This window comes from Epinephelus fuscoguttatus, linkage group LG11 (genome assembly GCF_011397635.1).
Source record: "Epinephelus fuscoguttatus linkage group LG11, E.fuscoguttatus.final_Chr_v1".
Lineage (NCBI taxonomy): Eukaryota > Metazoa > Chordata > Actinopteri > Perciformes > Serranidae > Epinephelus > Epinephelus fuscoguttatus.
In genome coordinates this window covers 32,615,038-32,639,031 of record NC_064762.1, presented here as the reverse complement: position 1 = coordinate 32,639,031, position 23,994 = coordinate 32,615,038, and the positions used below count along the sequence as shown (strand labels likewise).

The following is a 23,994-nucleotide window of genomic DNA, read 5'->3' as shown; positions in this document are numbered from 1 at the left end:
TTTTCAGCATGTTACAAATCTCATTCATTTTATTTAGTAAACTACAAACATTTATGTGCGCAATATGTAATCCCTTCTTAGGTAGTTTTAAATTCACAGAACCAATTTGAATCATTGAATTTGCCATAGTTTAAAGACCTGCAACAGATATCCACTCACATCAGAATAACCAGGTAGTTGTTTTGGAGTCACGATACAGTTGATTATTTATGTACAATTTGTCTGTCACTAAAGTGACACGATCATTTCGAAGTCTGTGTTCTTTCATTATGGGATAGAGTACCTTCCTCCTGTTGATGACTTTGATCATTTACTCCAAACTTTGTGCCTTCAAGTTGTTTTCTTTGACTTTTCACAAGCTCTTTATGTTTAAAATGTTCAAAATTGGCAACAATGGCTCTTGGTCTGTCTTTCAATACTTTACCCATTCTGTGGACTCGGGAGAAGGTGACATCTTTTACCACTTCACTTGGCAGTTTCAGCTGTTCAGTCATGAAGGTCTTCACAACAGTTTCACAATCAACAGTGTCCACCTCAGCAATTCCTGAGAAAACCAAGTTGTTTCTCATAGAACGACACTGTTGATCAAGCAGGGTTTCTGACAGATGCTTGTTCTCCTTTTCAAGCACATTCACCCTACTCTCCATATCCTGCATAGATTTCTTGAGGTTCCTATTGTCACTCAGCAGTTCATCAATTTGCCACTGACTGTATTCAAGGCTAGCTTTAAGTTGATTCAAGTCTTTCATCATCACCTCCAACACATTCAGTTTAGCAAGTCTATCTTTAATTGATTTCAGGAGCCCGATCTCAACCTCCATGACCCCATCAGCTTCATCCTCATCACTTACTTCTTCAGAGAAGTTATAAACAAAAAACAACTCAGCTGTCATGAGAGTTGAAATCAGCTATAGAGACAATAGCTTTTTTTTTTTTTTTTTTTTTTAACCAAGCTGTAAACATGTTTATTTCTGCTATGAAGTTGGGCATTTTAACATGGGGATCTACGGGGAATGACTCTGTTTTGGAGCCAGCCTCAAGTGGCCATTTGGTGAACTGCAGTTTTTCGGCACATTGGCATTAGCTTCATTTTTCAGCCTTGGAGGTAAGCTGCTTTGGTTTAACTCAGAAGGACTGAAACCCTTATTATTAAATTATCATTATAATTGTTATCATTATCATTATTAGCGGTTCAGGCCCAAAAGGTCAAAGGTCTTGATCCTACCCAGTTTTCAAGTTTCAAAGATTTCTGACTATTTAACCAGAGTGTGTTATCTAGTCCAGCAGGGTGTGTCAGCTCCTGTCCACACCCAGAAACATTTGGACCATACATACTTGCACAATAGATTGATTATCAGTATTAAGTCTTCTCCCATTGCGCAAGGAAAAAAAGGTATTTTTACCATGATATTAAGAAAGATATGCATAGCTGTCAGTATTAATTTGTCTTCTTTTCCACTTCACCTGTTGATATCTCCATCCTTCATGGTAATTAATGTCTGGGACCTGCACATGTTTTTTTTTTTTTTTTTGACGGCACACTCCCACCCACAGCAGTGATGAAACCACCCTTTCCGGGGAGATTTGTGTTTGGTCCCATGGGATCCCAGTCCTAACAACAGCAGCAATCCCCATGCAGTCCTCTGGTTTAAGCATTACATATCTTGTTTTTGTACTGTATTTAATGCATTTAAAAGCATCAGTAAATCATTGCATTCTGTTTTTATTTACATTTTACTCAGCATCCCCATTTTTGTGGTATCAGGGTTGTAAATGGTACTGTAAAACATTTGCTCCAGGAGCTTCTTTAATCAAAATGTATCAGTTAAAACGATTACAAAAAATAAAGTTTTCTTAAAGTTTGGCAGAATATAATACAGATGATTACCGAAAGCTTTCAAACCGCAAAGTACAGACATTCTTATTAAAGCTCTAATGTGTCCATAACACATATATTTATGCAGCCATATCTTCACCAGTGCTTTTTTTTTGGATACTACATATGTTTAACTATCTCAGTTGAATTATTTACTCTCTTTGAATATCGCACAATGCGCCTCCTTTTGCTGCTCACAAGTGCTTACATCTGGGATTAATTGTACTAAATTATCTGGGATGATAATATCCCTGGAAAGTTTAAATGCATTCATTGTTTAACACACATCCCAATTAAACTATCTGATGCTGACTGAAGACATTAGAAGATACACTGGACATCCCTTTAGCAAAAGGGTGTAGGTCTCAGACTTCATATCATAATACTGTTTTGCAGTATGCAATGTTTCTGTACATTTTCTTGGACAGCCCACAGTTTTCCCTGTCATAAAAACATGAATCCTCAGGGATGACAAGAATTAATCAAGGTTTCATGGGCAAAAAGAAAAATCCAGGCTGCCCAAACACAAAGAAATGTACAATTATTTACATGCAGCTTCACTTGTTGAAGGCAGTACATTCAAACATCATAAAAACCCTGAACCCTTGTTGTATCCTGGTTAGGTGTCCTCTGCAGGGTGTATCAGAACGGTGTAGTTGCCTGCCTTTGCCTCCTGACTGTAGACCACTGCAGGAGTGTCTTCCTTCTTATACAGCTGACATAAGATGATGATACATAGCACCACTGACAATACCTGACAGACAGAGAAACAGAGATGGCTATTTATTTACTGTTCATCTTTTGTTGCTTCATTTGATGTCGATATATTTTCATTAGAGCTGAAATTTTAGAAAGAGATTAAGGGGGGCAGAGGAATGCAGTGACATATAGGCTTCTTTCTAGGGCTGTCGTGAATACCAGGTTTTGAGCTCAGGGTAATTAACTCAGAATCTGAGACATCACCTCAACAAAGTGCAGGGAAACGGAGGCACAGAAACAACATACTTCCAACAAATTTAAGTTTTGGAAGATAAATATATATATGTATATATCTGTATCCAAAAATTTAAAACACAAAAATTTGCAAACCAAACCAAATATTCAGAGAAATGAAATTATGGAATGGTTTTCCACCAGACATTACATATGCAAGAAGTGCAGCTGTTTTTAAAAAGAGGTTGAAGAGATACCTGATGGCACAGAACACGATGGATGGATCCAACAAACACCGACTGTCACCCGAGAGAGCTGTTGTTTTTTTCCTAAACCTTACCATGTGCTTTTGTTGCCTAAACCCAACTATGTGTGCTTGGTGTTGAAGGAAAAAAACGTCAGTTTGCAGTGTTGTACTGATGTAGTGCATTTATTTTGAAAGAGTATAGCGTAGACTGTATGTAAATGTTGAATTTCCTGTGAAAATGGAAGTGTATCTTGTCAACAACCAAATAGCCCAGGGCACCTTGCACGTCATATGTTGATGTGGAAAGTCCATGACCAAAAAGTCAATATGTGACGAGGTCGGAGTGACAGTGTGTTGGAATTCCATATACAGAGCCATCATTAATATTGTTTATACACCTGTGCTTTTTCTACTTATGAGCAGATTTACCCCAGATTTATGTTTCTGTTCTTTATTTGTGCAGGTATTTTTTTCAGGTTTCATAAAGCCCTGAAAACCTTCACCAACAAGATAGGGCAGTCTGTAATACACCTGAGAGGCAAAACCCAGGGCTGATTAATTTCTTAATGCACCTTAAGTTCTTTTCTATTTGGATTTAGTGTACCAATTTCACACTGTTATGTTATTTTGAGATGAGTGCTGAGGGTGTTACGTTTTTTTCTAAGTCAAGGAGACTGTCTATTGAAAGTGTTGACTAACATGGGGAGGACTTTGCTTTCAAACAAGTCAGCCATAAAGTTCAGCTGCACTCCTCACCGCAATAATATTGGCCCATTCCCTTAAGAAAGAATAAACTTAGAACCTCCACTTTCAAGCCTTAAAGGAAGAGAAGTCCTTCAAGTGCTTGGGAAAAAAATGATATCTGAACATCTATAGTTTCATGACAATTGGGCAAAATTCAGAAACTCTATGAAAAGGACAAAAGGGTGAATGAAGGCTTGTTTAAGAATAACCGTTGTGATGACCATTAGTACACATTGGGAAGCTCAGCTCATGTATGTGGAAAGAGCTGGAAAAGTTAGATAAATATGAAGCCAGGTGGGTGGTTACAATCATAATATAATAATAATAATCATAATAATATATCATATATAGACAAACAGTACATACCCAGAATGATGTGATTGCCAGGTTTATACCGAATCCAATATTCATGGCTGACATCATACCCGCAATCAAGTATGGAAGGCATGACTGAAATAGAAGAGCGGATCAGTCAGTGTAACTTTACAAGTACATTGCTTCATTTTAAGGAGTCAGAACCAAAAAAAAAAAAAAAAGGCTGGAAGTCACAGTTTTAGACAACAGAAAGAATAATTTGTAATCTTAGAAGTATTTTCAATAGACTGTACATAAAGATGGATGACACGACTGCTCTCCTAAAGTGAAGCCAAACCATCAGCTGTAGTATAGGCCCGCCCCCTCTATGTTAGCAGAATGAACCAAACTAAAGATCAAAGTACATATAAAATAAATAAATAAATATGGGGTGTAACGGCTCACAAAATGACGTGGTGGTCTCACAGTTTGGTACATGTTTTTGATACAGCTAGAAAAAAATATTAAAACTAACATCAAGTACGATCTTTGTTGCTTTTAAATAATGATGGTGCTAAACCTGAATGAACCTCTGGAGTGTCTTCTTAGCTGCATATAAAACAAAAACAGCTCCTTATAAAAAAGAAATTGTAAAAGTGTAGCTATAAACAAATACAAATGAAAGAAGCAGTTCTGTTTTCTGAAATGCCAAAGAAATTTTCTCGTTTTTTAAATCTTTAAACGTTTTTAAACTATCATTATAACTTGGACTTTTTTTGTACAAAGCAGAAATTACAGTCTGGCTGAAATGGGTTCCTGAAGGAATGTTGTAATGGGGCTCAGTCGCAGTAGGCATGTTCATACAGCCTATGTTTTCAACTACTGAGTTGGGTCTTTTATCTGCGGCTATAGAGGTAACATTAGGTCAAGACAGCATGTTGTGTTGCCTGTTACATCATGTGGGCTGCCATGTTGAGTGAGAACATAATGTTTTACACAATTTAAGCTGCATATTTTATCTTCCAAATGTAATAGGGTTAGTTAAAATATTTGTTTGGTTTGTAATGCGGACCAAAACCAAAGCCTTCAACCAAACAGTTGAATATAAATACATGTATTGTTACACCCCTAATATTAGGTAGTTCTAATTGTGTTAATGTTTGTGTTAGGTGTTAGGGTGCGTTCTGAATCGCATACTTTTTCTTTCGTACTTATAATATGTACTGCAGCTGCCGTTAAAAAACATGTACTGTTGCATGCAGTATGCACACAATTGGGATATACTACTGTCTTATAACATTACTCCTGAACTTTGACCCTCTTGCTTTTGTATCTGTTACCATGGAGATAAAACAAAAAAGTTAGAACTGCACAGATTGTTGATTCTAACATCTTGTTATTTAATTATGTGCAATTGTCGTTGGCAATGTTGATGATTATTTTGTTCACTTAAACAATCGATATTCTTGTTATTACTATTCGACTGGTCATCAGTTACTCAAATGCACTGTCATCCTTCATTGTGACTTCTGAGAGATGTCAGTCAGCTGTCAAACAGTGACATCTGTTTGCGGCTCAGTTGATGGGAGGTATCGCTCGCTGTGCAGAGGATTGTGGGTCAGAACAGCTAGAATGGCATGCTGGCTTGCATACTGCAAAGTCAGACCGGATGTAGTAGAACATCCTGGCTTACTGCATTTGACATACAATGTACTGGGACATACTAAATCTTTTCCTGCATGCTATATGATATGGTAGTATGGGGATTGGAATGCTCAGCTTATTTTACTGATAAGTTTGGTGTGAGTGTGACTTCATGGTTGACAGCTGTGTGTGCCAGTCGGTATGCTCGGGATCAGTGGCGCTGCTTGTGATTGGTTAAAAGTTTGGATATAGTTTGGAGATCAGTGCTGCGCAGACTCTGACTCCAAATGCAAGATGCCAGTGGCTGTATCCAGAATATTTTGGCTTCATTTTTGCAGAGGAAAGGAGTAGGTGGAGATGTGCCATCCATCTTAACATGCAGTTTATTGTGGTACCATCCCTCTATATTAGGAGGCTTTGTAAATGTAGCCCCATGCAGCAACATAGAACAACGCTTCACTGGACCTGATAGCATGCTCTCTAATGTGACTAAGACTTTGACTGCTCTTTCTGAGAACATGTTTCTGTTCCTGTTTGGTAGAGAAATGGAAATGCAGCACTAGAGAAAGCTTATTAGGGTTTTTAATAGCTGAAATCCAACAATTGTATTGCTGTTTTATGTAACATTTGGTAGAGTATATTCACACAGTATAAATGGAGACAAGCTTTTTCTTGTAACATTGGTTAATACGATAGCAGTTTGCACGTCAACCTGTCAGTGTAGAAATTAACATTTTGATTATAATGCTTTTATTATTACCTCTTCATAAACCATGATGGGCTGGTCATCGACCCTGTGCTCATACAGACTGCTGTCCTTAGGAGCTGCCACCTAGAATACACAGATAGAATCAAGGATCACCTGAGTTATTACAGTTCATCCTGAGGGGGACATTAATGAGTGTACCAGATTTCATGGCATTCATCTAAAGGTTTTGCACGACTCTAAGTCTGGATGACTCGATGAAAACTGATTCATCGACATGCATTTTTTTTGACTTTCTCACCATGTTAAAGGGGTGGTTTTGATGTTCTGAAGTGCGATAGTATGGTCTGCTTATTCAGTGTAATGCATTCAATAGATGTCGGTCAGCATGCCTGCAGTTTGGAGAAGCAGGCTGGAGTCCGACACGCAAGCTAAGCAATGTACTGCTGCGGATGGGGGTCAGCAACAAAACTTAATTTAGCCTCTTAAAAATGCCCCATGTAAAATAATCAATAGAATTCAAAGTGTACGCTATATTTGGAGTATTAACTGTTTTACCTTGCTGTCAGACAGCCTGTTCCAGCAGGGAAGCAGTTAACAGCTTCAGTTTCCAATCTATGTCAAAACCACCAAACTTCAGATAAAGTCATTTATGCTCGTTGAACAGGGGAGCCACTGGTCTACTGCTGCTTCAATTACTTAACTAGTTTGTGTTTTTGTGTGACTTTGGTGAATCCGAACTAACCCTTTTAAATGCCATAGTCACACAGTAACACAAACAAAACATCTGTCTGAGGCAGCTGTAGACCAGCAGCTCCTGTGTTCAGCGATGGTAAGTTACTATTTTTTTTGTTTGGCTTTGAACAGAGTGACAGTTGAAATTGCTCTGACATTAAGGTAAAGCAGTGAAAATAGTCTAAATATAGCGTACACTTAAAGGGAAATTTTGGTTTATTTCAACCTGTCTCCCATCGTCCTAAATTTGTTTCAAGTGACTAGTGACATAAAAATAATAGTTAGCATGTTAGCCGTTAGCCTAGATACAGACGGGGCGCATAGTAGTGTCATACCTGTTAAAACGTAAGTGAACGGCCATACTTCAAGTGCAAAGTTAGTCCACTAAACAAGCTTTTTTTCCACAAAGACCGCCTCATATCGTTAGGATAAATGTCAGAGAACATATAGAAAACGACATGTAAACGTATTGTCTTACCTTACCGGTGTGCTGCCATGTTTGTTTACCATTTAGCTCTGCTTTCCAAAGCGCGGCTGAAATATCGCGAGAACAAGCAGCAACAGCTGGAAGGCAGAATCGGACAGTAGCCTAAAAAGTTCATTCATTTATTTTATGAAAGATTTATAGAATAATGGCTGACTTTTTGCCAGACTTCGACTTTGTGGAGGAGGAATTTGATTTTGCAGAGTTTGATGGCTGTCCTTATTTATTTGAGCCAGAATACACTGACGAAGAGCTTCGTGAAATTGAAGAACGGAGGAGGAGAGAGAGAGGCGCAACAGGTAGAGGACGACAGAGGAGGAATGGCTGCTGCGAGGCTGCGTAGCTCTGGAGATTGGTGGTGTACCTGTGAATGCTGTGCCCCAATGCCCACAGAAGAGGAATGCCTCTGTTGCAAGGAATGGGACCGGTTGCAGGCTTATTTTCAAGGTCTGGATGTGACCGAGGATGAGACACCTCCACCTGGAGTAGTATCCAGCTGGGCTTTATCTAGAGCTCGCAAGATATATTTCGGCCGCGCTTTGGAAAGCAGAGCTAGATGGTAAACAAACATGGCACCACACCGGTAAGGTAAGACAATACGTTTACATGTCGTTTTCTATATGTTCCCTGACATTTATCCTAACGATATGAGGCGGTCTTTGTGGAAAAAAAACTTGTTTAGCCTCCCGCACTCCACCCCCATTTTGTAGCGAAAACACCTAAAAGGACATACCCAAATTAAAATGACTGTAGCCTCTGAACCGCTCTGACTACATGCATGCATGAGGTCCTGCCAGAAAGCAAACTCTTGTGAAAGTGTCAGAAACACTCTAGGTGATACAGAGACAGAGTAATGGGCCTCTGAAGTCAGTAAAAAGTTTAAGATTTTGCCTAAAATAAAATAAAAAATGATTTTCAGGATGAATAACTGTCTGTGGCTTCATCTGAGCAGGTAAATGACACTGTGGGGCTGTAGGCACACTATCAATGAACATTTGTTTCAAGTATGAAGAAAATTGCTCAAAGTATGACCATTCTACAGTGTTTTTTCCATGCAAAGATCCAGGCGGACCTCCACATGACAGAGCGCTCACTCTGCTTCAAAACAGTACTATCAGTGATCAAACAACACTCAGCCAGCTTCAAACATTGTACCTTATTGAAATGAGGTGTGGTTATGATAGCTGATGTTGTTTATGACAGAAACACCATAAAATATCACCAAATAAAGCCATATGAAACGTGAAAGTTGTGATCCCACTTTCTAGGCGGTATATCTCAGCCAAAAATAGTGGTAGGAGTGAGACTCTTACCTTTTATAAACCAGCTACGTGCCCGCTAACAGATCCACATGAGATTGTGAGTAATCCTTTAACTTTTCCCCTCAAAAAACGGCATGACATGACTTGTCACCACTCATGGCGATTATGGACTTTGCGTATTTAGTCTGCTCTGGTGCGAAAACCGTAAGGAATAAGAAAAACGATGCCCGATTCAGGAAGCCGAGAGCTTCCTGAATCTGGTGATTCCAAGCATCACATGGTTTGATGATGTAGTGCACCTGTGAGATGCCATTTAACAGAGGAGGGAGGGAGCACGGATGCCGGCGTCAGTGGACTAACTTTGCACTTGAAGGCTGCCCGTTCACTTACGTTTTAACAGGTCTGACGCTACCATGCGCCCCGGCTGTATCTAGGCTAACGGCTAACATGCTAACTATTATTTTTATGTCACTAGTCACTTGAAACAAATTTAGGACGATAGGAGACGGGGTGAAATAAACCGAAATTTCCCTTTAAACTGATACTGATTTTTTTTTAGGTGGTACTTTTTTTAGGTGGCTAAAGTATATTTTGTTGCTGACCCCTCCACAGCAGTACATTGCCCAGCTTTCATGTCAGACTCCAGCCTGCTTCTCCAAACTGGAGGCGTACCCCCTGACAACTACTAGGTCCCCCATACAACCTCACTTCAAAAATGTGAACTGTCTCTTTAAATTTTAATGGCGTCACAATGAGATACAGTATTCTCTACGTTTTACCAATGAATACTATCAGTGGGTGTTGTTGGACGAACTGAGTAGCTTTCACACTCACACATGGACGAGTGGACTCTTGTATGCACAAGCAGGATTCTGAGATGTTGTAGCCCCAGTCCAGGTAGCCCTTATCCAGTCCACAACACTGATACTGAGAAGGGAGACGTAAGGAAGATGGATTACTGCAATGCACTTGAAACTCTGCCTTTTCTCTGTTAGAAAATTATGTTGTTTAAATGACTCATCAGCAAGTCGAAGTTGCTCATTTTATCAGGAGAGCATGAGCTTCTGTATTTGATCCTCCACATCCATATGTTCAATCTACACCTTGGTCTTTCTGTATTAGAAAAATGTATTTACTGAGGTGTTTTTGTGTATGTTAGTGGTGGTGTGTGTATGTGTGCTGTCTGTCAGTGTTTCATGTTGGTTTATCAACACATCTGATTAAAATGAAGATGAGAAAAAAATGTGCTTGATCTTCAATGCATACATGAACTCAGACACCCACACAAGGTCACCTACTTCCATCTGTGTATCCTTGAAAATCTCTACAAAAATCTCACTAGCATTATTCAGCGGCAGCATTTTCAGGTATTGCTTCTTCATTTCTTCAACCATCTGCACACAAAACAAAGTAACATAAATGAGACAACCAGCAATTTGAAAATGCTACTAAACCAAACCAAAAAACCACCAGCAGACATGTTTTTGTTGGAAATGACGTTCTCAGAATTCTGTGTTATCTCTCAGGAAAAGCTTGTTATTAGTGACACCAGTAGCTGTTAGGTGAAATACAGTCAGCATCCCGTAGCCAGTGCTCACACTTGGTAGGCGCGAAAAAGAACCTTGGCCCAGTTGTTTAATAAATGTAATCTGGTCAGAATGATTCAGATTTGGAAATCACAGGTTTGTGCTCTCCAAGATCAGCAAATCTATTTCCCTTATGTGCCGGGGAAATTATTTTATTATTACAACATTGTGTTCATATATTCATATTACAACTTTTGTTTTTGCTCCCATTTTTCATGAGCTGAACTCAAAGATCTAAAACATTTTCTATATACACAAAAGACCATTTCTCACAAATATTGTTCACAAATCTGTCTAAATCTGTGTTAGTGAGCACTTCTCCTTTGCCGAGATAATCCATCCCACCTCACAGGTGTGGCATATCAAGATGCTGATTAGACAGCATGATTATTGCACAGATGTGCCTTAGGCTGGCCACAATAAAAGGCCATTCTGAAATGTTCAGTTTTATCACACAGCACAATGCCACAGATGTCGCAAGTTTAGAGGGAGCTTTCAATTGGCATGCTGACTGCAGGAATGTCCATCAGAGCTGTTGCCCATGAATTGAATGTTCATTTCTCTCCCATAAGCCATCTCCAAAGGTGTTTCAGACAATTTGGCAGTACATCCAACCGGCTTCACAACCGCAGACCACGTGTAACCACACCAGCCCAGGACCTCCACATCCAGCATGTTCACCTCCAAGATCGTCTGAGACCAGCCACCCGGACAGCTGATGCAACAATCGGTTTGCATAACCAAAGAATTTCTGCACAAACTGTCATAAACCGTCTCAGGGAAGCTCATCTGCATGCTCGTCATCCTCATCGGGGTCTCGACCTGACTGCAGTTCGTCGTCATAACCGACTTGAGTGGACAAATGCTCACATTCGATGGCGTCTGGCATGTTGGAGAGGTGTTCTCTTCACGGATGAATCCCAGTTTTCACTGTTCAGGGCAGATGGCAGACAACGTGTGTAGCGTCGTGTGGGTGAGTGGTTTGCTGATGTCAACGTTGTGGATCGAGTGACCCATGGTGGCGGTGGGGTTATGGTATGGGCAGGCGTATGTTATGGACAACGAACACAGGTGCATTTCATTGATGGCATTTTGAATGCACAGAGATATCGTGACGAGATCCTGAGGCCCATTATTGTGCCATTCATCCACGACCATCACCTCATGTTGCAGCATGATAATGCACGGCCCCATGTTGCAAGGATCTGTACACAATTCCTGGAAGCTGAAAACATCCCAGTTCTTGCATGGCCAGCATACTCACCGGACATGTCACCCATTGAGCATGTTTGGGATGCTCTGGATCGGCATATACGACAGCGTGTTCCAGTTCCTGCCAATATCCAGCAACTTCGCACAGCCATTGAAGAGGAGTGGACCAACATTCCACAGGCCACAATCAACAACCTGATCAACTCTATGCGAAGGAGATGTGTTGCACTGCATGAGGCAAATGGTGGTTTTTTTCTGATCCCCCCCAGACCTCCCCAATAAAGCAAAACTGCACATTTCAGAGTGGCCTTTTATTGTGGCCAGCCTAAGGCACACCTGTGTAATATTCATGCTGTCTAATCAGCATCTTGATAAGCCACACCTGTGAGGTGGGATGGATTATCTCGGCAAAGGAGAAGTGCTCACTAACACAGATTTTAGACAGATTTGTGAACAATATTTGAGGGAAATGGTCTTTTGTGTGTATAGAAAATGTTTTAGATCTTTGAGTTCAGCTCATGAAAAATGGTAGCAAAAACAAAAGTGTTGCATTTATATTTTTGTTCAGTGTATATATATCTTACGATATAATGACGAAAATTCTGTCTGTGGGTATGTCTGTTCCACGTTTTTCTCCTCACTGACTTGGTCAATCCATGTGAAATTTGGCACAGTGGTAGAAAGTAATGGGAGGATGTGAATGAAGCAATATTACATCAATTGGCCAAAGGGGGGCACTATAGCAACCGACTGAAATTGCAAACTTTCAACGGGCGTATCTCATGCCCTGTATGTCGTAGAGACATGAAACTTTGCACAGAGATGCCTCTCCTCATGAGGAACCCATAACGTCCGGTTATATAGATTTTCCACCATGTTGAATTTTTTGAAAAACACTTAAAATCGATCTCTTCCTAGGAAGTTTGACCGATCTGCATGAAACTCGGTGAACATAATCTAGGGACCAATATCTAAAGTTCCCTCTTGGCAAAAATTGGAAAACTTACTAAAACTGAGCTTCTATAAGGCAATGAATATATATATATATATATATATATATATATATATATATATGTGTGTGTGTGTGTGTGTTTGTATGTTTGGTAGATTATTTCTTTGTTGTAACAATGCTTCTTGGCAATAAATCTTATACCGTCCCTTTTAAATGGTGCCACATTTGTAAGGAACATGCATTTGTGGGATGAGCAGCAGAGCTGAGTATGTGGGTTGCACCCATGAAAAATTTGCCAACTCTTCTCTGCCAATGTTTTTTTTTTTTTTTTTTTTTTCTGTTGCTATCAACTCTTGTTTTGAGCTTCTGGTACGTCCAGGTGCTGACAATCAGATGCCTGATTGGCACCTAATTAGCATTTTTGCCCACCCTGACATGTTTACATCTCAGTAACCTGCTTTGTCAAAGCTATCAAATAAAAAATAAAATACAAGCCAGTGATGCAGGACTGAGTCCTAAAACCTGCAAATCGGTCAACATTTTAGCACTCTGTTCCCTCATCTTGACTGCAAAAGACTTAATATATGAGCAATAAAAAGAGCTTTTCCTGTTTAGTCTGCTATCATATAATATTTGTATGTGGCAATTTGTACTGAGTCTAAAAGAAATATCACAGAAGGACAACACATTTCAAAGTCAACTTAGTACTACCTTTGGTTGCATGGCCAATCCATAGATTAGATTTACAAGCATGAATAGACTGCTCAGGATCAATCCAACTGCAAACTGAGACACATGCATACACAAGCATTAAGATTAATGGAAAAAATTAAAAAGATTCATACAGTATTTCTACTGCTGCTTCCCTTTACCCACCACTATAAGGGCCCACTTCTTCTCTTTGCAGGCACCATACAGACCAATGATGGTCAAAATCAGATTTATGATGGAGAAGATATACAGGGTATGAAGGATTGCCATCGCCTGGTCTAGCTGTGGAGAAAACAGAGAAGCAGGTCAGCAGGCTCAGTGAGCAGGGAAAAAAATCTGAGTTCAATGCCCTGTGTCAGCATGCACACTGCCATAGTGTCTCAGTTGTTGCCTTTAGTTCTTGAGGTCAACCTCAGCAGTTTCCACACAGATTGCAACTGTATTAAATATTCTGAAGGAGTTTTTACATGAAGTTCAAACATTTTTTACTTGAAGGCAGTAAGAATACAACCCAATTACCACTTTCAGGGTTGTGTCTGTGAGTCAAACTCAAAGAGAAGATTTTGCAAAAGATTTCATTGATAACAGAGAATTATCTCATTAACTTGTTGCCTTGTAGCTTTAAAGGCACTATTTACATGTCTCAAATATTCCAGCTGATTGTATCTCATAAGATAGATGGCTTTAGAAGAAACACTTCTTTTATTCTCTCTGGTGAACTAGAGTAGAATATTTCACAAACCTGCAGTATGTCAACATGGACTCAAATGTTGGACTTTAGCCCTGTCTGGTTTAGTGTGAGGTGTGTATTTTGTGTTCTTAAGGAAACTACTGTATGTGTAAACCTTTCAATAGCAAACAAATACAGCCAACTTTTCAGACTTTTGCAATGCTTTCAGTTTGTAAAAGTGCATCTTATTTTTTTCTGTCCAGCAAAATACAGATTTCCCAAAAGTAATGAAATACATACTTTAAAGTAGAGTTGTACTGATACCGATACCAGTATCGGAAATGCCTCCGATACTGCCTAAACTGTGGTATCGGGTATCGGCAAGTATAGCCTATGACCAATCCGATACCACGTAATGCCTCACGTCATTACGTATACACACGCTACAGGCAAATGAAATAGAAACGGAGCAGAGTTTTACAAGAATTCTACTGTAGCCTTTAAAATTTCTTTTTTACCAAATTGTGTGGCTGCACTTTAACCTCTGTCTCACTGGATAATAATAATAAAAAAAAAGTTTTATGGCATTCAGTCTACTATTATGTATGTATTTCTTAATATTTTACATAGAGTTTTAGGATTTGAGACGTACAACAATTCATATCCCATCCATTTTTATTTTATGTGCTGGTATTGGATCGGTACTCGGTATCGACAGATACCTAAGGTTCAGGGATCGGAATTGGTATCAGGAATGGTATCTGTACGTCCCTAATTTAAAGTCTGGTTTAGCAGCCAACAGCAGCTATCATTAGCACAAAGCTCACACAGAGCAGTGAACAGTAACTGCCGACAGGCCAGGCAGCTGATACGGGTTGAGACTGAGAGGTATATTAGTGATGGCTATTTTGCTCGCGTTTATAGGATTGGGACATTTAACAAAGGTGTTTATATGTGTATATTTTAGAGTCAAAGAGCTAAGAGAGCTTATAGAATGCATTGAACATGCAGATGGGCGTACAAAACGACATTGCCGCTTTACTCCCTAACGTTTATATGGTAGGGTAGGGCTCTGGTTCCCAACTGGTGGGTCACGAGTCCATTCTGAATGGACCACAAGTAACTCAGGAGCATGTCAAGTTTGAAAGAAACACTTTGTTTTGAAGTGCAGTGTCATTTCCTGCTGTAGAGTGACAGAGATAGCAAATTAGCTTAATGGCATGGCCAAACGCTGGTATGATGCTGACTGTATTGTACTGTGTGGACCTTGAACTAATGACTAAAGTGCAACACACACTGAGTAACTTCAGAAAGCCTTCACTGATATTCTTTGTGGATAGCTACCAATAGCTTTTGATAGCTACCGGTGAGAACAAAAGCACTATCCTCTTACTGTTTTGGTTGCGCAATGGTTGACTCACTTCCTTTAAGCCGTATATCATACCTGGAGATTGTTCCGGTGGCAGACAGAACTGCATAATGAAAGCAAGGCTTATAGGGACCTAATCTCAACACTGAACTGAGTGATGGTTTCATCACTCTATAGCCATTACATTGTCCAAAAGGCCTGTAATCACCTATTTAACACTGGTGGGACGCCCTCCCGACCCAACCCTGCCCCAATGAAATGTTCTGCTGGGAAACCTTGGATCCTGGCATTTACGTGGATGCTACTTGACATGCTCCACCCATCTAAACACCATTGCAGAACAAGTGCACCTGTTCAAGGCAACAGCACTCCTGATGGAAGTGACCCCCCAGCAGGACGATGCATCATGTCACACTGCAAAAATTGTTACAGAATAGCCTGAGGAACATGACAATGAGCTCTAGGCTTTGACCTGGTTCCAAATTCCCAAGATCCCAATCCAATCCAGTATCTGTGGTATGTGCCTGTACCCCAGAGGTGGCAGCAATCCACAGAGGGGTTCTTTTTGGATTGGACTTCACTCTGACCTGTTGAGGCATGGACACAGGACTTTAAGAAGGTGTCCTGTGGTGTCTGGCACCAGGGTGTTTTGCAGCAGATCCTTTGAGTCCTGTAGGTTCTGAGGTGGGGTACCAGCACGTCCCACAGATGCTTAATCAGATTGGGATCTGGGGAATCTGGAGGCCATGTTGACGCCTTGAGCTCTTTGTCATGTTCCTCGGGCTGTTACTGAGCAGTTTTTGTGGTGTGGTGTGGTATAGTGCACTGTCCTGCTGGGGGTTCACTGCCATTGGGGAGTGCTGTTGTCATGAAGGGGGATACTCAGTCTACAATGGTGTTTGGATGGGTGGAGCACATCAAGTGTGATCCACATGAATGCCTGGACCCAAGATCTCCCATCAGAATATTGCACTGTAAAAGATGATCAATGTTATTCACTTCACCAGCCAGTGGTTTTAATGTTTTGGCTGATCGATGTGTAGTATAATTGTTGCCTAGTTGTGTAAACTTCATATGACAAGTGAAAGCAAAACACTTGTGTATTTCACTTCAGCTTGAAGTTTCACAGGTCACCATTAAGTCCTCGAGTATGCTTTTAACTATTACAGTTTTTTGCTGACCATTTTCAAATGCAGGCTGCACAGCTTTAGATTTGGATGCATTTCCATTCATTCAGCTTCAGACTTACTTATCTTGTCACTGGTCTGCTGATATCTGGAACAGCATATCAAAAAAAACCAAGTTTCTAAAATACAGTAGCATGGTAATGTAAATACATACATTACCTTTTCATCTCTGTGTACGTATCCATGGGTAAACAGGGTGGCGGCCAACAGCAGCACACAGGCAATCTGCAACAGCCACAATACACTTCATTATTCATAACTTTCAGGGCCATAAGTAGAAGTGAAGAGTTAGCGGGAAAACAAGGCTTCAAGTCAGATATAAAGGCTGTTGGTAATGCATGTAACCACGTTATTGTATTATGATGACCATACAAATTCATCATCAGCCAGAGTGGACATGTCTACATGCATTGCAACATCAGTTGATTTTGTAGTCCAAAAAAACCCAAACCTGTTGCTTTAATGAAAATACCTTTTTGCTCACATGGCTTGTTTAAAAAGGTCAAAATGTGTTCTATAAATACTCAACAACAGGGAAACACCAGCCAGCCTTGCAAAACAACACTGACAATAAATGTGGAGTGACACACAAACAAGTAGAACCCCATGTTGCGCAATCCAGTCCCTAACCACCCTCAGGCTTGTGTCAAAGTAAGGAGAAAGATGATGATGAGAAAAAATGGAGGGAAATTAAAAACTTATATCACATTTTTTAATTTAATTTTAAACATGTAAAAGATGTGTTTCATCATTTACCACATGATGGTGTGGTAAATGATGAAACACATCTTTTTTCTTCTTAACCACAAAGTACCCACTTCCTCCCTAAAATGTTTAATCAACAAGTTTTGATTTTCATGTGAGACACCTCTTCTCCTTTCCAGTTAACTTTAGCTGCATCTCTGTTGCCAACATTTAGAGCAAAATAAGACATCACATTTCTATATCTGGCACAGAAAACAACTCAATTGAAATAATCCACTCACAGATTTAAGCATCTGATACAACATGTGGTTTATGTATAATTACACGGATAATACAAAGAACAATCTGCACTTATAAAACCCTTCTTCTGTGTTGGGCAGCAGCATAAGAAAAACACTTACCGCAATCAGACTGATCACAGTGATGTAACTCCATTTCACACAGATGTTCACTTTCCCCATTTTGTCGTGTTAGGACTTGCAGTCAGGATTTATAGGATACAGTTTAAAGTTTTCCTACAATAGAAACCCAGTGCTGTCGAGAAAGACGTACGCCTGAAGTGAAAGTTCACTTCTTGTCACGCACAGCAGCTTGGTGTTTGTACATGGGTGTAGAGGAGGAGGTAGTCCTCATGTTGTGCTGGGAAAGGCCCTCCCCATCTGCAGGGGCAGGGTGTGTGTGTGAGGGACGAATTGGAGGAGTTGGGGGAATAATTTATATCATTTTTGGGAAACATTTGCACAGATTGTCCACACATAATTCAAAATTAATTGAAAAACTGATTCTAATTTCTTGTTTTTCTCCATTTTGTTTTAAATATCAGTGTAAAGCTAACAGAAAAGCCAAGTCAAGTCCAATTTAGAGGGTGTTAGTAATGTGTGTACTCACATTACTGTGGTCACAAAACACAATGTGGATATCTTGTAAATGGCTTTTCAGCCATTTACTGTATAGTGTGTTTTTTTTTCCCTTTTTCCCTTCCCCTTTCCCTTTGTTTTTATCTCTTTGGACAAGCTTTTTAAGAATATCTGAAAACAGATGATAAAGACAACAGAGCTCTCAAGTGGAGCTTTTGTGTGTGTGTGTGTGTGTGTGTGTGTGTGTGTGTGTGTGTGTGTGTGTTTCTATGAGTGAACATGGCTTCAGCGCAGTCCCCCATAAAGCAGTTTTTGTCTGCTGTTGTCTTGAATGAACAAAGACACCATAGTCTGTTTCAATGGAATTGCACTGCTTGGGTCCATGTGCACTTCCTGTCAGCTGATGTCATTCACATACACTGCAAAACATTCCTATCTATCTATCTATCTATCTATCTATCATCCATCCATCCATCCATCCACCCATCCACCACAATGTTTCAGCAGACTTTTCTACTGCCTCCTCTGTTATCCCCTCAGTGTAACATTTAAAATTTTTACTTTAATTTTATACTTTTGCTTGTTTGCTTTCATATTTTTGTTTATTTCTAATTACACAAACAAGCTATAACTACCGTTACTAATCTTTAAAGGTGCTAGTAAGTGGATTTTGTTACCTTTTAACAGAAGCTGGCTAACCGCTTCCCCCTGTCCAGACTTTATGCTAAGCTAAGCTAACAAGCTGCTCGCTGGAGCTTCATATTTACTGCAGAGACATGGGGGTGGTATCAATTTTCTCATTTCACTCTTTGCAATACAGAAAATAAACGTATTTTTCACACAATTTCTCAAACATTTTATAAGTTTATGGTACATGTGTGTCTGTGCAAAGTTTCATACTGCACATTTGAAGCTATGTATTGAATTTCTGAGATAGACGAGGGGATAAGCATTTTTGTTTTGTCACCAACTCCCACTGTTTTGAAATACTTGGGTTCCTGTGGGGCACATCAGCACTGCTGATAACCCAGCTGTGTGTTTACTTTGAATCACTGTGAGGCATTCTTCAACAGACAAATGAGTTTTTGTAAACTTTTCCCTAAAATCCCCCCCCCCCACTCCCAGGGAGACTCTGTCAGGACTTTGGTCCAAAGCAGCACCAGTATTAGAAACATATCACTGTAACTATGATCACTGTGCAGTTTGGAAAGAGTAGTTCCAAAGTTTGCAGGAAGTTACGTAACTAGTCTGGATCTACAACCCTTAAATGAAACCTAGATTTCAACATCAGTCAGGAGAGGGACCCTCACTCTGGAGAAATACGCTCTCACTCTGATTCCAGTCACAACTCTGGCTGTAGTTTATTTGTACATGTCGCAGATGACTTTTTGCCTTTTTAGTTAGTCCAGATAGCTGAGTAATCCCATGATTATTTGTGTGTGTGTTGATCTAGGAAAAAGTTACACAACATTCCTCATATGTTGTCTTTAATTACAAAAGTCTCACCTACAATAGGCAAATGTTGCAGATATTTAATTTAGAGATAGATTTCAGCTGCATTATCTATGTCATTACCCAAGGGCGTGAATTTTGTTTTAACATTAGGGGTGGGGGGCACATATGTAGCATCCTTCGCCAGGAAATTTTGAGTGTCAAACACTTAAATTGCTACATCTTGATTAATTGTTATGCACCATTTCGGTTGGAAATGTTTTTACTTTTGTCAAAATAAAAGTCCTCTGCCACTAAAATGTTTTATTGGGGGTACAAATACGCATATTCTTAATACTGAGGGGGACCTTTTACTTGGCACTCCCTTAGGAGAGAGGCTTGTCAAACAAAATGCCAGCAAATATGGATGAGGTTTATTTTGGGTGGACCCAGTGCCAGTAAACCACACACTAGAGGGTGACACGTGAGTGGATTTTCAGTCCTGTCCCATCCCACTCCAACAAAAATAATCGCATCCCATCCCAATCCCATGAAAAAGAAAAAAAAAATCCCGCCCCGTCCCAATCCCACAAAAATGACTCCTGTCCCATCCCGCTCCCATGTTGTGTTTCAGTTACAGTAAAAAAAAAAAAAAAACCATGGATCACACAATATAAACCCAAATATGACATCTAATGTTGTGTTTTGATGTTTATTGCCTAGTTATTTTTACATTCACTCCACCTTGAAGCTGTTCAGAATGATAAACACATTTGATTTCTGATGTGGTCAAACAACGCGTCGTAAGAAAAAACAGTACTGAGAGAGAAAAATGTAGTTAAAGTAGTGTTTGGTTCCTCTGACTGATATTATTATATATGACATCATTAGATTATTAATACTGAAGCATCAGTGTTAGAGCAGCATGTTAGCTGCTGGAGGTGGAGCTAGTTTCAACTACTTTATAAAAACTTGACTATTGTTATTATGATTAGGCCTGTCACGATAACAAATTTTGCTGGGCGATTAATTGCATCAGAAATTATTGCAATAAGGGATAATATTGCGTGATATTGTGCTTTTAAGACCATTTTTATTATTGTTGTAATTTTGCTGTTTTTAGACAATTTTTTAAACTTATATAATGTTAATAAAGGCATATTGATGCAACCTTTTAAAGAGAAATAAAAATTTATTTAACAAGAATATTTAGGAATTAAGAAAGAAAATTTCAATATCAGAAATAACACGTAAAAATATCTAAATAAATAAATAAATAAATACAAATAAATATACCGTCAGTGTCTCACTCTCAGGTGTGCAGTTAAGTTGATCGTATTCGGTCTTTTTGTTGAGATGTTTTAGAACAAACCCGTCACACCGGCTCGTCCAAATTACTGGGCTCCCCTCTGTCATTTGGTTTAAATCCAAAATACTCCCACACAGGGGCCATGGCATTTGGTTTAGGAACAAGTTCCCTGTCTTTTTCTTATACTCAACTGTTGTTTCTTTTCTCCGCCTCGTCCCCCCCTCACGAAGATCGCATTGTGTGTGTGTGTGTGTGTGTGTGTGTGTGTGTGTGTGTGTGTGTGTGTGTGTGTGTGTGTGTGTGTGTGTGTGTGTGTGTGTGTGTGTGTAGCCCATAGCCCCGCCTCCCCCACAGAGACAGAGACACTCCATGACAAGAGCTTGCCCTGCGTTCATTACGCTAATGAACCAACTCACCTGGCTGTCAGATGATGCACGGAAGTGAACGCTCTTGTCGTTCAGTCTCTTTGGTGGAGAGAGATGAGGAAAACAAACAAGCATGAACATGGCAGTTAATCCCTTTTAATTTACCGTGCAATTAACCGATTTATCGCATATCGCGACAGGCCTAATTATGATTCCCAGTCCCGCCTGCTCCCGATGACTTTTTTTCCCCATCCCGTTCCAATCACGTGACGAATAGTGAAACTAGGCTCGTTCGAGATGAACTGCGCCTCGCCTGGAAAGTAGACGAGAGCAGGCGGCTGCAGCGGGGGGCGGTGACAAAAAGCTGCGGTGAAGTCGGACAGTTTCCCGACAGTTTCCAGCAGCCTTCAGTCCGTACAGGAAGTCACAGACACACTAACATCCTGTCTGGAATGATGTCAATTCATTAAAAAAGTGATCAGACCCATATGTCAGTTTGTTTTCAGTCTCCAGTTATTTAAATTATGATGGATTCATTTATTAAAATGCTTTACAGGTGATCTGTAGTTTATGTTCATGGTTATCCTCCATTTGATATGAACTCTCCTGTAAATCAGCATCATATCAGTTTGACCTGTCCCCTCAACTACACAGGCTGAATAAACTGTGTTTGACTATGAGGTTCATATTTTATACAAGACAACAGCTTTCATTAAGGCTCAGTCAGATACAGTCAGGGCTTCACATCTGTACAGATGTTATTTTAAGAATCCTCACATCCCACTGACCACAAGTCTCTGTGTTGCTAAATACTTCAATAATTAAAACAGTCCAGTGTTAATATACAGTAGACTCTGTATAGTTTATGATGAATGTATTTAGTCTCTGACGACTAAACTTCACCATCAGTCACACAACATGTTTTCTGTTACAGAATAAACCTTCAAATCAGACAAATACAATCTTAATCTCTAAAATTCAACAAAATGAATAGTTTATCTAAAACGTCATATTGTTGAGTCGACATCTAAACCAATCAGCTGTTAGATCAGGTGAGAGCCAGGCGGTGCAGTCAGTGGAGAGCAACTACGGCGCCGTGGCTCTAAAAACTGCGGCTGCCTCGCTCTCGCGGTTTTATTGCCGTCCACTTTCGTAATACCTCAGAGCAAGTCGGGATGAAATCAGACACAAAACTAACCAGCATGCATTGTGCGCCGATCGCCAGTGATCAAATTTGCGCAGGCCTGGCTCATCTTGAACGAACCTACTGATTTCCATCCCGTGGGAATCCCACGGGAATCACGTGACCTGTGGGACTCCCGAAAAAATGTCAGCCTCTACCACACCCACTGGGTGAAGAAACTTCCCTCATAATTACACAATGCCTATGTCAAACATTCAGTGTCTGAAACGATATTAAAAATAACATATTGCTGAAAGATTGCAGTGTAAGCAGTGTCATACCAGCCTCACCACTATAGGTCCATTCAGTAGCTGTTCTAGACCTCTCAGTTACCTCACATGATCTTCGTCTGCAGATGAAGTTTCTCTTGTCATAGAATTGCAGATTGGCAAAGTTATTTTTTCCTAAGCAGTTCAAGATTATATGATATTGAACAACTACTGAGTTGACCTATTCAGGAGAATTTTTTCTCAACTTTCCAAGATCAACAACTAACTGTGAACCCCAGCATTTAACTTTGACAGTAAGAATCCTAATTTTAAACACCCGATTCATTTGGTCCCATTGTTGGGTTAAATAAAATACAGCCACAAGCAGCATCCCAGGTTCAGGCCCTTTGTCGGCCAACAGAAAGGCTTCATAAAGCAAAGCAAAGTCCCTTCAGCTGGTTTAATTTTGCCTTGAAGGAGTGAGGGAAATCACACACTTTTTTATCATCAATAACTGCACACTCAAAGTCCTGCCCCCTCACTAGATGTGAATGAAACTTGGTTGGTACATTTAGAACTCAGCGCAGGATGTCTCTACTGAGTTTAATCAGGATTCTGCAAAGACAACTTGACTTATGGCCTATTTCCTTCTAAGTCCTGCCCTTTACAAGGACCTTTTGATTGATGGCAGCCATGTTTTCTGAGCTTGCTTGTTTATAGTAGGACTGTGTATCTTACTCCCACAGAGCTGTAAGACAAATTTGGTGTTGATGGAGTCGAGATCCAAAAAAAGTCTATTCATATTTTTTAATGTTATTCAAATAAGCAAAGAATGCATTATTGTGGCCTGAATTGTCCAAGAGGCTTTTTTGTAGAGCACATTGAGACTTAGGGTGTGAGGGGCGTGGCCTGTCAATGTCTTCACTTTTTCAGCTGTCAATTATAGCGCCACCATCAGGCCGATTGGGATCAAATTGAGTTCAAATCAAGTGTCATGTCTCTAGCTCATTCCAGCTCACAGTGAATCTTTTGTATTCCGACCCCTTCTTTCTGCCCTTTTCCAATTACATGCCTGTTAATAGCACTCATTTTTGCTTTGCTGGCTCTCTGTTGCAGATAAAGTACATCAGACTTTATTCAGGGTGCATACCTCCCTGCTGCAGTAATCTAAAGCAGATTTTAGCAGATGGAGCAGGAAACAAATTGGTATTAACATAAAACTATATTTCCCTCCGATACTCAAAATTGCCAGGGATAGCTGTAGTTGTGTTTACATTAGACTTGTAAATGCATTCTGCTGTTTTGTCCAGTCTCCTGAAGATC

The 23,994-nt window shown here is 39.9% G+C and overlaps 1 protein-coding gene across 1 annotated transcript; it reads right to left on the bottom strand.

Moving 5' to 3' along the window:
- Window positions 1-1,706: 1,706 nt before the first annotated feature.
- LOC125897530 (tetraspanin-8-like) lies at window positions 1,707-17,941 on the bottom strand. Its single transcript, XM_049590931.1, has 9 exons — window positions 17,719-17,941; window positions 16,772-16,837; window positions 13,552-13,668; window positions 13,387-13,461; window positions 10,224-10,319; window positions 9,760-9,852; window positions 6,499-6,570; window positions 4,167-4,250; window positions 1,707-2,630 (listed from the first exon to the last, which is right to left on the bottom strand). The coding sequence occupies exons 1-9, from the start codon at window positions 17,776-17,778 to the stop codon at window positions 2,496-2,498; spliced, it is 798 nt and encodes a 265-aa protein (XP_049446888.1). The 5' UTR covers window positions 17,779-17,941; the 3' UTR covers window positions 1,707-2,495.
- Between the last annotated feature and the right edge of the window lie 6,053 nt (window positions 17,942-23,994).

What these genes read in the sequence shown, in the direction of transcription:
- LOC125897530 (XM_049590931.1), bottom strand. Translation starts at nt 17,778, where the DNA reads ATGGGGAAAGTGAACATCTGTGTGAAATGGAGTTACATCACTGTGATC. An exon ending in GATTGGCCATGCAACCAAAG is followed by an intron (nt 10,320 to 13,386) that starts GTAGTACTAAGT and finishes TTTTGTGTGCAG; the next exon opens with ATGGTTGAAGAAATGAAGAA. An exon ending in TCAAGGATACACAGATGGAA is followed by an intron (nt 9,853 to 10,223) that starts GTAGGTGACCTT and finishes CTCCCTTCTCAG; the next exon opens with TATCAGTGTTGTGGACTGGA.